The following is a 13,138-nucleotide window of genomic DNA, read 5'->3' as shown; positions in this document are numbered from 1 at the left end:
GCTCAGAAAAAAAGATTCCTTTCAAAGTATTACTATTGCCCATTGACAATGCAGCTGGTCACCCAAGAGCTCTGATGGAGAGGTACTATGAGATTACTGTTGTTTTCATGCCTGCTAACACACATCCATTCTGCAGCCCATGGACCAAAGAGTAATTTCGACTTTCAAGTTTTATTATCTAAGAAATACATTTTGTAAGGCTATAGCTGCCATAGATGGTGATTCTTTTTATGGATCTGGGCAAAGTAAATTGAAAACCTGGAAAGGATTCACCATTCTAGATACCATTAAGAACGCTTGTGGTTCATGGAAAGAGGTCAAAATATCAACATTAACAGGAGTTTGGAAGAAGTTGATTCCAACCTTCATAGACGACTTTGAGGGGTTCAAGATTCAGAGGAGGAAGTAACTGCAGATGTGGTGGAAATAACAACAGAACTAGAGTTAGCGACTCAGCCTGAAGATGTGACTGAATTGCTGCAACCTGATGATAAAACTTTAATGTATGCGGAGTTGCTTCTTACGGTTGAGCAAAGGAAAAAACTTAGTTGATAAAGCAGCGGCAGGGTGTGAGAGGTTTGACTCCAGTTTTGGAAGAAGTCCTGTTTTGGGTAAAATGCTATCAAACAGCATTGCATGCTACAGAGAAATCGTTCTTGAAAAGAAGAGTCAATCAATTCGGCAAACTTCATTGTTGTCGTGTTTTAAGAAATTCCCACAGCCACCCGAGCCTTCAGTAACCACCACCCTGATCAGTCAGCAGCCACCAACATCCAGGCAGGACCCTCCACCTGCAAAAAGATTATGACTCACTGAAGGCCCAGATGATGGTTAGCATTTATAGCAATAACGTATTTTTAAATTAAGGTTTGTACATTTTTTTAGACATAATGCTATTGCATACTTAATAGCCTACAATACAGACTAAACATAACTCTTGTATGCGCTAGGAAACCAAAACATTTGTGTGACTCACTTTATTTCAATATTGGCATTATTGGGGTGGTCTGGAATGAAACCCACAATATATTGGAGCCACGCCTGTATGTTCACAATTAAATGCTTTAAAATTCTTTTAAAGTAGGGTGATTACTTTTTAGCTACAGTGGCTCTCATACAAGAATAAGCCATACACTCAAATCACATGACTTCCAATCATAGGAGGGAATCTCAGATGCAGGGGTTGATGGTAACTCTCAATAATTGTATGTTCATATTCTAAGTCGCAGAACCTGTAAATATGACCTTATTTGGGAGAAAGGCCTTTGCAGATGTAATGAGTTAAGCATCTCAAGATGAGATCATCCTGGTTTAGGGTGGGCCCTAAATCCAATGACAAGTCCTTAGAAGAGAAGAAAAAGGGGGAAGAAACACAGAGACACACAAGAGTACATCACGTGCAGGCAGAGGCAGAGATTAGAGTGATATGTCTGCAAGTCCAGGGATGTCAAGCATTGCCAGCCACCAGCAGAAGCTAGGAGAGGCATGGAACCTCCAAAAGGAACCAATACTGCCAACACCTTGATTTGGAACATCTGGCTCCAGAACAATGAGAGAATAAATTTCTGTGGTCTTAAACTTCCAAGTTTGTGGTATTTGTTATGGCAGCTCTAGGAAACTAAGCTCGTTACACCAGCTCATTACAATACCTTTTTTTTTCTTTTGGCTGCGTTGGGTCTTCGTTGCTGCGCACAGGCTTTCTTTAGTTGTGGTGAGCGGGGGCTACTCTTCGTTGAAGTGCATAGGCTTCTCATTGCAGTGGCTTCTCGTTGCAGAGCACTGGCTCTAGGCACGTGGGCTTCAGTAGTTGCAGCATGCGAGCTCAGCAGTTGCGGCACGCAGACCCTAAAGCACACGGGCTTCAGTAGTTGCGGCGTGTGGGCTCAGTAGTTGCAGCGCACGGGCTCTAGGGTGAGCGGGCTTCAGTAGTTGTTGTGCTCGAGCTCAGTAGTTGTGGCTCGTGGGCTCTAGAGCGCAGGCTCAGTAGTTGTGGCGCACGGGCTTAGTTGCTGCGCAGCATGTGGGATCTTCCTGGACCAGGGCTCAAACCCGTGTCCCCTGCATTGGCAGGTGGATTCTTACCACTGCACCACTGAGGAAGTCCTACAATACCTTTTACTGGTTGCAGCTATCAGTATTTACAAAATTTGGGTTTGAGAAACTTCCTTGAGGAAATAAATTCAGGAAGAATTAACGACAGGTTGTGGAGGTTTTATTCCTACACCAAGGGTCATGAACCCTTAAGCAAGCAACAGTTATCAAAGGACATTAAGACAGTTTTCAGAAACAGGAGACACATCTATTAGCATTTTGTTTATTGGACTAAAATGCATGTGGACAAAGCAATATCAACGTGTGTAAGTCGTGTACAAAACTTTGACAGTCACCACATGATAGCAGAGCTGTTTCACCATCTATAGGTGAGTGGCTTAGAGACTAAAAACAAAGGGGTAGAGAAGAACAGATATGTCTTTTATAAGGTTAAAGAGGAGTGTGTGACATTAGTCTCTTAGTTATATTTTTGTTTAGACTGCTCATGGATCCATTATTCATTCATTTACTCAACAAATTTATGGAATGCATCTTATCTGGATAATGTTAAACACTGAGAAAGTAGCAGTATTTAAGTTCCTTGCCTTTACATAGCATGTATAGCTAATGGGAAATGGCAGTGTTAAATAAATAAACAAATAAATAAAACATTGATATGTAGTATGAAGGAAATAAGCAAGGTAATGTAGCCACCCAATAAAAAGTAGCCTGACCAGTCTTGTTTTTTTTGTTTTTGGCATAAAAAGCATATTAAACGTAGTATGTTTTTCATTTATTTATTTGTCTAATTATTTGTATTCTGTCTCCTTCTGAACTGTAAGCGCCGTTAGATCAGGGACCTAGTCTTATTTTCTGCTGTTTCTTAAGCGTGAAGATGCTGCCCAGTATATAGGGAACACACAGTAAATATTTGTTCAATACCTTTGTTGATTGAGTAAGTGAACATGATAGAGAGAAACTGACAGAGACCCTGTGCAAGACCCAGAAAGCATTTATTTGTGTTTTTATTGCATTTGTTTTTAAAATTCTTTACTTTTCTAAGCTAACATTTTTTCAGGGGAGGAATTTTTCAGGTAGAGAAGGTGTGGAAAAATAAAAACTTAAAAAGATCTAGGTTAAGTGTTTGACCAAACCATTTTGATTTCTCTTTATTGCTAGATATGGCATTTGCTTTTTAAATTTAGATTGATTTATGATTTTAAAAATGCTTATTAAAAATTGCAAAACAAAATTGTAAGATTATCTTTTAAAGCAAATAGCTATGAAGAATCAGGGAACTCAGTTCCTTTAAGTTCAGTGATCTATTTTCTTTTCAAAATTTTAAGAAACTGGCTGGCCTGCTGAAAGCACAGTTTTGCATTTAAAATCATCTGAAATATAGTCATAAAGCCTTTTTTTAAACTTGTAGGATATAAAATCGTTTTCCTTTGCTTTCTGTTTTATCGCTTAGCTTTAAATATTTACTTTAAATCGATAAGAAAATTTGAATTCCCTAAGAGAAAAATGAGCAAAAGACAGAACAATAAACTGTTACAATAAATGAATAAATTTTAAAAACAAAGAGAAAGAATATAAAGAAACACAAAGAGCCAGAAAGCAAATAGAAGACTGTTCTATTCTTTAGCAATCAAGGAATTGCAAATAAAATAATGTTAGCATGCTTTGCATACCAACTTGGAAAGAGACAGTTTGAGGAAACAGGAAGTCACACACTGTTATTGTGAATATAGACTGTTTTAACCTTTCTAGGAGCAATGTGACAAAGTGAATTAGAAGCCTCAAAAATATATTTGCCTTTGACCTATTAATTTCACTTCTGAGAATATATGTTAATGAACTAATGAAGTATATATGACTATTTTGCCATAAAGATAATTAGATGAAGTGCTATTTAAGGTAGCAAAGTATTATACATCATTTAAGGGTCCAATAGGAGCAAAATAAAGTTATAGCATTTTATTTCAACCCAAGATAATAGTATTTGGACATTAAAACTATTTTCCACAATTTTATTTAGTGACATGGAAAGATGCTGAAGATGTATTAAAGGGAAAAGAAGCAAATTAAAAAATAATTGTTACAGTGTTGTGTAAAAATATTTACGTATTTTCGAGAAAGGGAGACAGAGACTGAGATAGGAAAAATGAAGTCTACACAGATGTGTTTGTAGTGGGTGAGTAGATTGTGCCTGCTTTTAAATATTTTTCTTATTTGTTCATGGTATACGACTTTCCTATGGTGAACACACAAGCTTCTATGTCAAAGTGTGTGTGCTTTATTTAAAATGTAAAGATCTATAGTTTTGCTTTAAAGTTTCCCTGAGGAAACCAATAAAATTATAGACAAAGGGCATGAATAGGCAGTTTGTATAAGGAGACGCCTCGTTGGCTATCCTGGATGTGAAGAGATGCTTGAACTCATAGGTGATAGAAGAAATGCAACTATAATATCATTAACATACCACTTTGTACCCACTGGATTGGCCACAAAAGTAGAAATTTGGTGAGAAAGAGGGGAAATAGAATTCTGGTCAGAGTATAGATTGACATGACCCATTATAGGAAGTGAGTCTGAGGGCCATTCTGGAGAGCACATCTCAGTAGGTTTTTCTGAATTTAACCAGCAATCCAGGTCCCAGTAATAAGGAGTTATTTTAAAAACACAAAATCAAACTGACTTTGTTTTATTATGGATTATTATGAACTTATTATTATTATTTTATTTATTATTATTATTGGCCATGCCACACGGCTTACATGATCTTGGTTCCTCAACCAGGGATCCACCGGGGCCCCAGCAGTGAAAGTGCTGAGTCCCAACCACTGGACCGCCAGGGAATTCCCCTAAACTTATTGATATTATTCGTATGGCCTTTGTTTTATTATTATTTGTGTTATGGATAGAAAAATCAAATAGGAGTCCTGCTTCTCCCAACCTAATTCACACGAACAAAATGAGTTATATTAGTAAGAGAAGGTAGTTAAAATCTTGGTAAAGGATCACATGAATTTAGATTTTGTGATAAATGAGGAGGAAATGATCTAAAAATGATCAGATGTGTGAATTTTAGGAAAGCAGACTTCAAAATCTTACAGCATTAACATAGAAAACTTGCTGAAGCCTCAAGAAGCCACCAGCCCTGGAGTGATGGGGCCACTTAGAACACAGGATGAGGAAATGCCCATTTGGCCAGAAACATGTCAAATTTTGTAGACAATGAACACTTTATACTTTATACTGGAAGTCAATCATAATAACTCATCCTAACTCAGAGAGAAACATATTCAAAAAGATTTTGTAAACAAAAAGACCTCCAATATCATTAGTATTGAACCCTCCTCCGGCCCCCATCGTGGGGCTGGAGTGTGATGACTCCAAGAGAAGTGTGCAGGGTCTAATTGTGAAGTGTCTGATGGGTCATGGGGTAAGTTTTAGCCTGAAAAAAATTATTAAAAGCACGTGATTAGAGTTTTCATTTTAGAGAAATAGTTATGGAAGTTTAGAAAGAAAGAACATATGTGATCAGGTGATCAAGTTGTGAGTGAACCAGACCTCAAAGAAAAGCAGATGGGCCTTACCGTCATGCCAGCCAAGCAGGACATGGCCAGTGTTTACTTAGTACCCAAGGGATGGAGTGAAGGTAGGATGTCATATCCAAGGAGGCCAAGAGTAGGGGAAAAATCTAGATGGTAAGCATAAGCTAAAAACCTCAGGAAGTAGCGAGGATTAAGCTACTAGGAACGTCGTGTCTAGACCTGAAGACCAGCTAAGGCAGTGACAGTGGAGACAGGAATATCACAGTGTTGTCTGTGGTACCAGAGAGCTGGAGACCACTGAAGGGTCCATCTCTGGGGAGAGGGGATAAGTAAATTGTAGTTGGTGGTCACCACTAAATTCTATGCAGCCACAGCTAGGATTTAGGCTTACAACCAGCAACGTGGATACGTCTGAAAAGGCCCATAGCGAGGGTTGCCAGATAAAATACAGGGTGCCCAGTTAAATTTGAATTTCTGTTAAACAACAAATACTTTTTTAGAGTATGATCCAAATATTTGCTAAATCTGGTCACCTAGTCACAGCACGGCACAATTTGTGAAAATGAAAACTATGTACACAGGCAAATCAACCCAACTTATTTCATAAGGATACAGAGCAAACATGTTGATAGCTATTGTGTCTGGGGGTGGGGGATAGAGACAATAAAAAGGAATAAATAAATATTACATAAATAAAGAAATAAGAGAGGGCCTTGAGGGGACAGGTGGTGGTAATGAGCTGAGTACGATTGACTCAATTCTCTGTACCTGAATCCAAAAAGAAGTAAAAAATAAGTTTTTCTGCACTCTTGGATTTCTTCACTGAAGCCCCGGAGACCCTGCCTGGCTGATAAAGAGAATATTCTGTCCTATGAAACGATCCCTATGGAATACTCTGGCACTGCCGGCAAAATTCAGTGGCAGAAAAGTGAGTAGGAGAGGGACTAGGCAGGTGGTTCATCTGGAACCTTGTCAGGAGGAAGAAATTTATAAACCGAGTTAAAAAGGAAACTAATGAACAAATCAGTTAGGAACATTGCTTCACCTAGGTTTACTCTTTTAATAGAGGAACATGCTTACATTCTTATAGAGTAAATATTAGTAAAAGATTATCAGCAAGCACAAATCCTTAACTGTTGCCATGGAGACAGACAGAAGAATAGGCAAAGTTGCCATTTCCCCACTGGAAAAATGATAATTCAATACATGTCGCCCAGTAACGCTGATTCTTTTAATACCTTTTTCTTTTTTCATGTCACAGCTGATTACAAGGAGAGCTTTAATACGATTGGCAACATTGAAGAGATTGCATATAACGCTGTCTCCTTCACCTGGGACGTGAATGAAGAAGCTAAGGTGAGTGTAAAAGTAGCACTGATTCATTGGTCGTACCTTTTAAATACCGTGTCCTTTCTCTGCAGAGGATTCTTTTACAAAAGCCTCTGAGTAGGGAAAGATCTGTTAACTTGAGCCAGAAAAAAGGGAAATGAACCTATGATCTTTCTCTTGAGTCACACACATTCAATTACGTGCAGCTAAATTGCCTTTTGTGGAGCAAGGAGAAAGGGGGGTGTACCTATTCCCCTGTGGCCTCCCGCTGAACGGGCCAGGCCCCTTGTCCCTCCCAGATCCTCCAGGCCCCCAAGCTCCATTTTAGCACTTGGGGCTGACAGGATTGGGCCAGGGAAATCTTTTCTACCTGCACTGCAGTTTCCCCAAACACCTCTCCAACTGCTGCCTTCTTCAGAGGCAGGAAGGTGCTCAGAGCTACTGTCTGCACAGGTAAGCAGCTGGGCAAGCCTCCCGACCCCCGGCCCCTTTGAGGCTTCATCTGGTCAAAGGAGGGTGCAGGAAGCAGGGCTGCAGGTCTCTGAACTTGACTCCCTGAGGAAGAGCCACCACCGTGACCTTGAGCCATTTCTTTCCTGTTAACCTCAAGCTTAAGCTTTTCTTATTTCTGTCTGGTGCCAGCATGGTTAAGAAGGGCAACAGTAAAATCTCTGGCCAGGTGCATCCTGAGGATAGATGTCCACCGTTGCATGGATTCGGGTAAAAAAGTGAGACTTGATGATACTCAGATTTGCTTTCCAACCATGAGTCTCTGAGTTTATGAGAACTGAACTTTGCTGCTATGCCCACTCTTCTTCCTGTGTTCTGTACCTTCTGATTCTCGATCCTTATTTTGCACCAAAGGGAAGGTTCCAGGTGAACCCTAAGCTTGTTTTCTGCTTCGGTTATGTACCATCTAGGAGGGCGTTAGAAGACTTTGTCTTGGAATTAATGAAAAGGTCAATGTAAACAACTACTTTCAATGCTTCATTGTCTGTAAGCAGGGGAAGGCCAGGTGAGAAAGGAAACTGGATGGGAGTTTGTGGGCATGACTTAGAGAAGAAGATGAATTGCTCAGTGTCTCATTTCACTCAGGTATAAAACAAAGTAAATGAAATGGGCTTTAGGCCCAAGAAAGGTGACCTAAATGGGCAAGCAGAAACAGAGCTCCATAGTAGCTGGGAGAATGTTCCAGTGGGTCAGTGCATCTGAGGGAAGGCAGGAGGCCTTGTGATGTGATGGGCACAGAAGTGCAGGAAAAGCTTCTCCTCGAGGCCCCACTCCACCTCCGTTTAAAGTTCCTCACCCAAGCCCCAGGCTTTCTCCTCGTGCCCGCTTCTCTTCTCCCAGAGGCTAGATTACTGGGCTGGGTAAGGAAAAGGCAGTGTGTGCCATGGTATCAGGGTTGGAATCCTGGCAAGTCAGCTGACCTCTCTGGGCCTCAGTTCGCTCATGTAAAGCAAAACAAAACAAAACAAAACAAACTTTTCCGATTGTCCCTGCTGTAGCAAGCATGTGCTGGGAGCACGATGTGTGAAAATCCAGTCTCTGAGGGAGGTAAGGGAATCATTAGCTGGACAGCAGTGTGTGTGAGGAGTGAGAGGCAGGCCCAAGCAGAGCCATCCATTGGGAAGACAATGGGATCCTATACTTGGAAGTGCCTTGTCAAGGTAAAGCAAGCTGTAAAGTGAGCTGTAACTGCAGCCCTAAATTTCCTTATCGTGCAATCTGATAACACGTGCTAGAAGGTGAATGTGTTAACTGTTACCAGTCAATAAGGACCTTTTAAAGAAAATGCCTAAACCTGAAGGGACATCTTGAATGATGGCGGCTCTATGGTCAACCAGTGGGGTAGTTAATTGGGGGTTGAGTTGACTTTTCTTGCATTTCCCATAGGTAAGGCTCACTTTTCTTGTTGAAATATGTATGTTTGTGCACGTGTATTGTTCCAGGCTGACACATTTAAGGTCACATCTGCTTTGACAAATGGCAGTGCTTGCTTGCTGTAGTAAAACTTGTTTCTTTAATACATATTTTCAGTAACTATTATTTGGTAGTTGCAATTGTATGCAGTTCGGGTTAATCGATGAGTAATAAAAATAGCTCCAAATACTTCTGCCAAACTACTGGAAGAGCTTTTAAAGAAAAACCATAAAAGTTAAATCCATTTCATTAGGTAGGCTGAGAAGATTTTTTTTTTCAACCTGCAGGATGTAAGGTTTTTCTTTAAAATATCATTGATTTTGGGCTTCCCTGGTGGCGCAGTGGTTGAGAGTCCGCCTGCTGATGCAGGGGACACGGGTTCGTGCCCCGGTCCGGGAAGATCCCACATGCCGCGGACCGGCTGGGCCCGTGAGCCATGGCCGCTGAGCCTGCGAGTCCGGAGCCTGTGCTCCACAACGGAAGAGGCCACAACAGTGAGAGGCCCGCATACCGCAAAAAAACCCACAAAAAACATATCATTGATTTTATAATAAGCAGGCTGCAAAAAAACCCAAAATTACATGATTGGGAAAAAGGTTTTCAACAAAGCAGGGCATAAAATCCTCTCACGGTGGGACTGTTTGTGATTTTCATACTGTGAACTTATTCTCGGGAGCAGTAGCATTTGACTTCGAGTTCCTCTTGGTAACATCCACACAGGAACCTGTTGCAGGCTTTAGGATCATGACATTCATTCAGTGTCACATGTTGTTTTAGTTCATGTGGTCAGAGGACACAAATTTGTGACCCGCAGCCTTATATATTCCACAGAACGTATATGTACGTGTGTATCATGCATTTATGTACTTATATTCCAAGTTTTAAAATATTTTGCCCACATTTAATAATCAGGAGATTCAAGAAACAAACAAAACAAAAACCTAAGTTTCCAGATTCTTTTGGGTAATTAGAGATTCTGGCAACATAAGCCCGAGTGTTTGCAAGCTCACGAGTAGCTCTTGTGAGGTACCAGCTGTTCTCTTTAATGCTTTCTCTAGCCTTCTCCATCGTGGAACTTTCCTTGCCTGGTCCTCATGGACACTTGAAGTTTCACGCCCCAGTCGCACCCCCTCAGACAACTGAATATGCCGTTTACATCTTTACTGGCTCTCGGTGTTGGGGAAAGCAGTGACACAAGGGAGGTTGACGCCCTGTGGCTGAGAGGAATGGGCCAGTCAAGAACCCCACCAACCTCCCCGGGTTCCTTTGGCAACGGGCCACACAGAGGCTGACTTGTGTTGGTGCCGTTACGGAGAGCTGCTGTGCCTTTCTTTGTTTGAAAGAAAGGTTGTAAATCTTGATCTTTGAGGATATTTTCTAAAAAATCAGAAACCACTTGGGTCCAAATGTGAGTGTGTACCAACAAGTTGGATAATATCACTTCAGGGGTAAAAATAATGTATAGTTTTTGGCACAAGACCAGCTTTGAAGTGGGTAATATCCCGAGAGACACTACGAATATACTTTGAGCCATGGCAGTATCATTTGAGAGATCTGTGTGTCTTCCCAAGATAGCTTCTATTTGGATATTTGGTTTTGGTGCATTTATTAAAAAAATAAAACAGTCCCGTATTTGTTAGTCTTCCCACGTATGCACCATCAAGGCCTGATGACAAAATTTATGGATTTTTCCAGGACACTACTCTTTTCTTTTGCCGCTGACCTATATTCTATTCTTACCTCTCGTTTAGCAGGAACAGAAGAAAGGAAAGAATGTGAAACTCTAATCATTTAGTTTAATTTAATTACAGGAAAAGTTTGGCCAGGGAAGGTGTTAATAGAACCTAGGGGCAGGACAGGAATAAAGATGCAGACGTAGAGAATGGACTTGAGGATACGGGGAGGGGGAAGGGGAAGCTGGGACGAAGTGAGAGAGTGGCATGGACATATATACACTACCAAATGTCAAATAGATAGCTAGTGGGAAGCAGCCGCATAGCATAGGGAGATCAGCTCGGTGCTTTGTGACCACCTAGAGGGGTGGGATAGGGAGGGTGGGAGGGAGGGAGACGCAAGAGGGAGGAGATATGGGGATATATGTATATGTATAGCTGATTCACTTTGTTATACAGCAGAAACTAAGACACCATTGTAAAGCAATTATATTCCAATAAAGGTGTTAAAAAAGAAAATGAGGTTACGGGATTAACTGCAGATCGCCAGTCTCAAGGGCAGCACGGTTCTGGCAGAACTACTGCAGACTTCTTCCTCCCAGAACCGGTTTTGCTGGTTGTGCTGCAGCGTCTCTGCACAATGACGCCCTCAGCAGAAAGAGTCTCCGGCAGGACATTCGTTTCCCCTCAGGGTCTGTGCAGTCTGGAAGCTCCTGTAACTTGAACCGGGGTCCCTGGGCCCCTGGGAATGACTCAGGTGGCATCCAGGTGGGTGAGGCTCTGAGCATCCATGCTGGTGGAAGCTTGGAAGTTGATGAGGTTGGGGCACAGGGTGACAGAGAAAACAAAGCGCTGAAATGGGGCTCAGGCAACCAGGTATCGTCCCGGCGCGGGAATAGCCAGCTTTGCGTCTTCCTCCTTCTGAGCTTCAGTTTCTCAGCCGGAAAATGGCGGGAAGCGGAACAGGGAGGGGCTGACAAAGTATTAAGGTCCCATCCGTAAGATTCTAGTGGGAGCACCAGAGGGCTGCATTCTTTCACATGACTCCCACTTACAAGGTCATTTCGATTTCTCTTTCTCCCCTCAGCCAAACGCAGGTACCCACAAAGTAGATCTGTTGGTCACTAATCCCCGAGATGAGAAGTTCCCAGGCAAGCCCCTATTGAATTATTGAAGGGTGGTGAGCTCAGATTCCTGGCACAGAGCGCCGGGGATGACATCACCCCCAAAGCGGGAACACACAAACCCTAATTATAGGCTCCCCTTTCTCCCCGATTTCTAAGGAGATTCTTGAAACCAGGCCCCTTATTTGTGTCCAGAGCCTTTTTCTCCATTCGCAGTGATTTCAAGATTAAACCAACCTCAACATGCTACAAAGGCCTCTCTCATGTGACCACAGAGAATTACTTGAGCGTTAAGATACTACTTAGTGCTCTGAGGAACGAGTTTCTTTTTTGTGTCTTTTCACTGGAACACCATACCAATTTCCCCCTATTTCTACGCCTCCCCCTTCTTGTGGTTTATAGACTACCTGAGATGAAGGAGGCCTATTTCCATGAGCCCTCTGCTGCTAAGCCTTTCGGAATGATCTTGAGTCAGTGAAATGTTCCTTTTCCCTCACTACCAGCTCTGCTAAATAATCAAGCAAACAAGTAAATCCACTCCTAGCCCCTTCCCTGTCTCTATGATTTAAAAAGAAAATGTATTATAATTCAGTAATACGGAGCTCTGTCTGCCCTGTGTTACTCTGCTGCGGTCTAGCCCAGCACCTCTGCTTGTGGAAGCGCAGTGACTGCGCTTGGAGGGATGTCTACCCCCCCCCACCCCCACACTCTCTCTCTTGAGTTGCAGGAGGGGCTTCGAGAGAGGAGCTGTCAGGCCCTCTGCTTTGCAAGATCAGGTGGGAAACGTTCTTCCTGCGTTTTGGTATTTGGGAGGAACTTTCAGACCAGAAGTTGTTGCAGTTTTAGAGAGAGTCAAGGACACAGATAAGGCATATTTTCATCCCTGTTAACAGATTTTTGTGGTGAAACTGGGGGTGGGCAGGGCTGAAAACTGGTTGGGGTGAGGTGGGAAGTAGAGAGGCTGAGAGACACCATGGATCATTTTCCTGTGCATCTCAGATTCTGATTCCACTAAATATCAACTTTCTTCATAGCAGGCTCTGCAAGATTGGGCAAGTGGAAAAGGTGGACTTTGAACCATGGCCCTCTGAGTCCAGAGTCCATGTTCTTAAACCATCCCAACAGAGGGATATCTGTAATTTTTTTTAGACCAAAGAATGCTATGACTTTCCTTCTCAAAGAAATGTATAGGGCACAACCTAGAAAGCAAGAAATCAAATGAATCTCATTTCCTTGAGCAAAGCAATTCTATCAAGTCACCCTGATTTTGCCACCCATCTCCCCCATCCCCACCAACAAAGATGGGCCCGCTGACCCAACACTTCCAGCACAAAGGTCTCTTCCTATCCATGTCTTTGGCTGCCCTGGTACATTCCCGGTTGATGTCATACGTACTATTGACCAGAACGCATAGGGGAGTGAGGACTGTTTGGATCCCTTGCCCTCTTCAACTGAGTGTGTGTGTATGTGTGTGTATTAGCTAACATTAGTGATCTCATTG

The 13,138-nt window shown here is 42.2% G+C and overlaps 1 protein-coding gene across 6 annotated transcripts in view; it reads left to right on the top strand.

The window, feature by feature from the left end:
* Positions 1-13,138, top strand: part of GRHL2 (grainyhead like transcription factor 2) — a 164,004-nt gene that overhangs the window by 96,696 nt on the left and 54,170 nt on the right. For all 6 annotated transcript variants that reach the window (XM_089898846.1, XM_089898845.1, XM_089898844.1 and 3 more), the window contains one exon: positions 6,850-6,944. In XM_089898846.1, coding sequence (XP_089754972.1) covers positions 6,850-6,944 — 95 coding nt within the window. The remainder of the gene's footprint in view (positions 1-6,849; positions 6,945-13,138) is intronic.

The sequence above is a fragment of the Delphinapterus leucas genome, chromosome 17, assembly GCF_059928025.1.
Source record: "Delphinapterus leucas isolate spDelLeu-1000000601 "Yukka" chromosome 17, BTC_Dleu_Yukka2, whole genome shotgun sequence".
NCBI classification, from domain to species: domain Eukaryota; kingdom Metazoa; phylum Chordata; class Mammalia; order Artiodactyla; family Monodontidae; genus Delphinapterus; species Delphinapterus leucas.
Note: the sequence above shows the minus strand (reverse complement) of the source record. Positions and strands in the feature narration are given on the sequence as shown.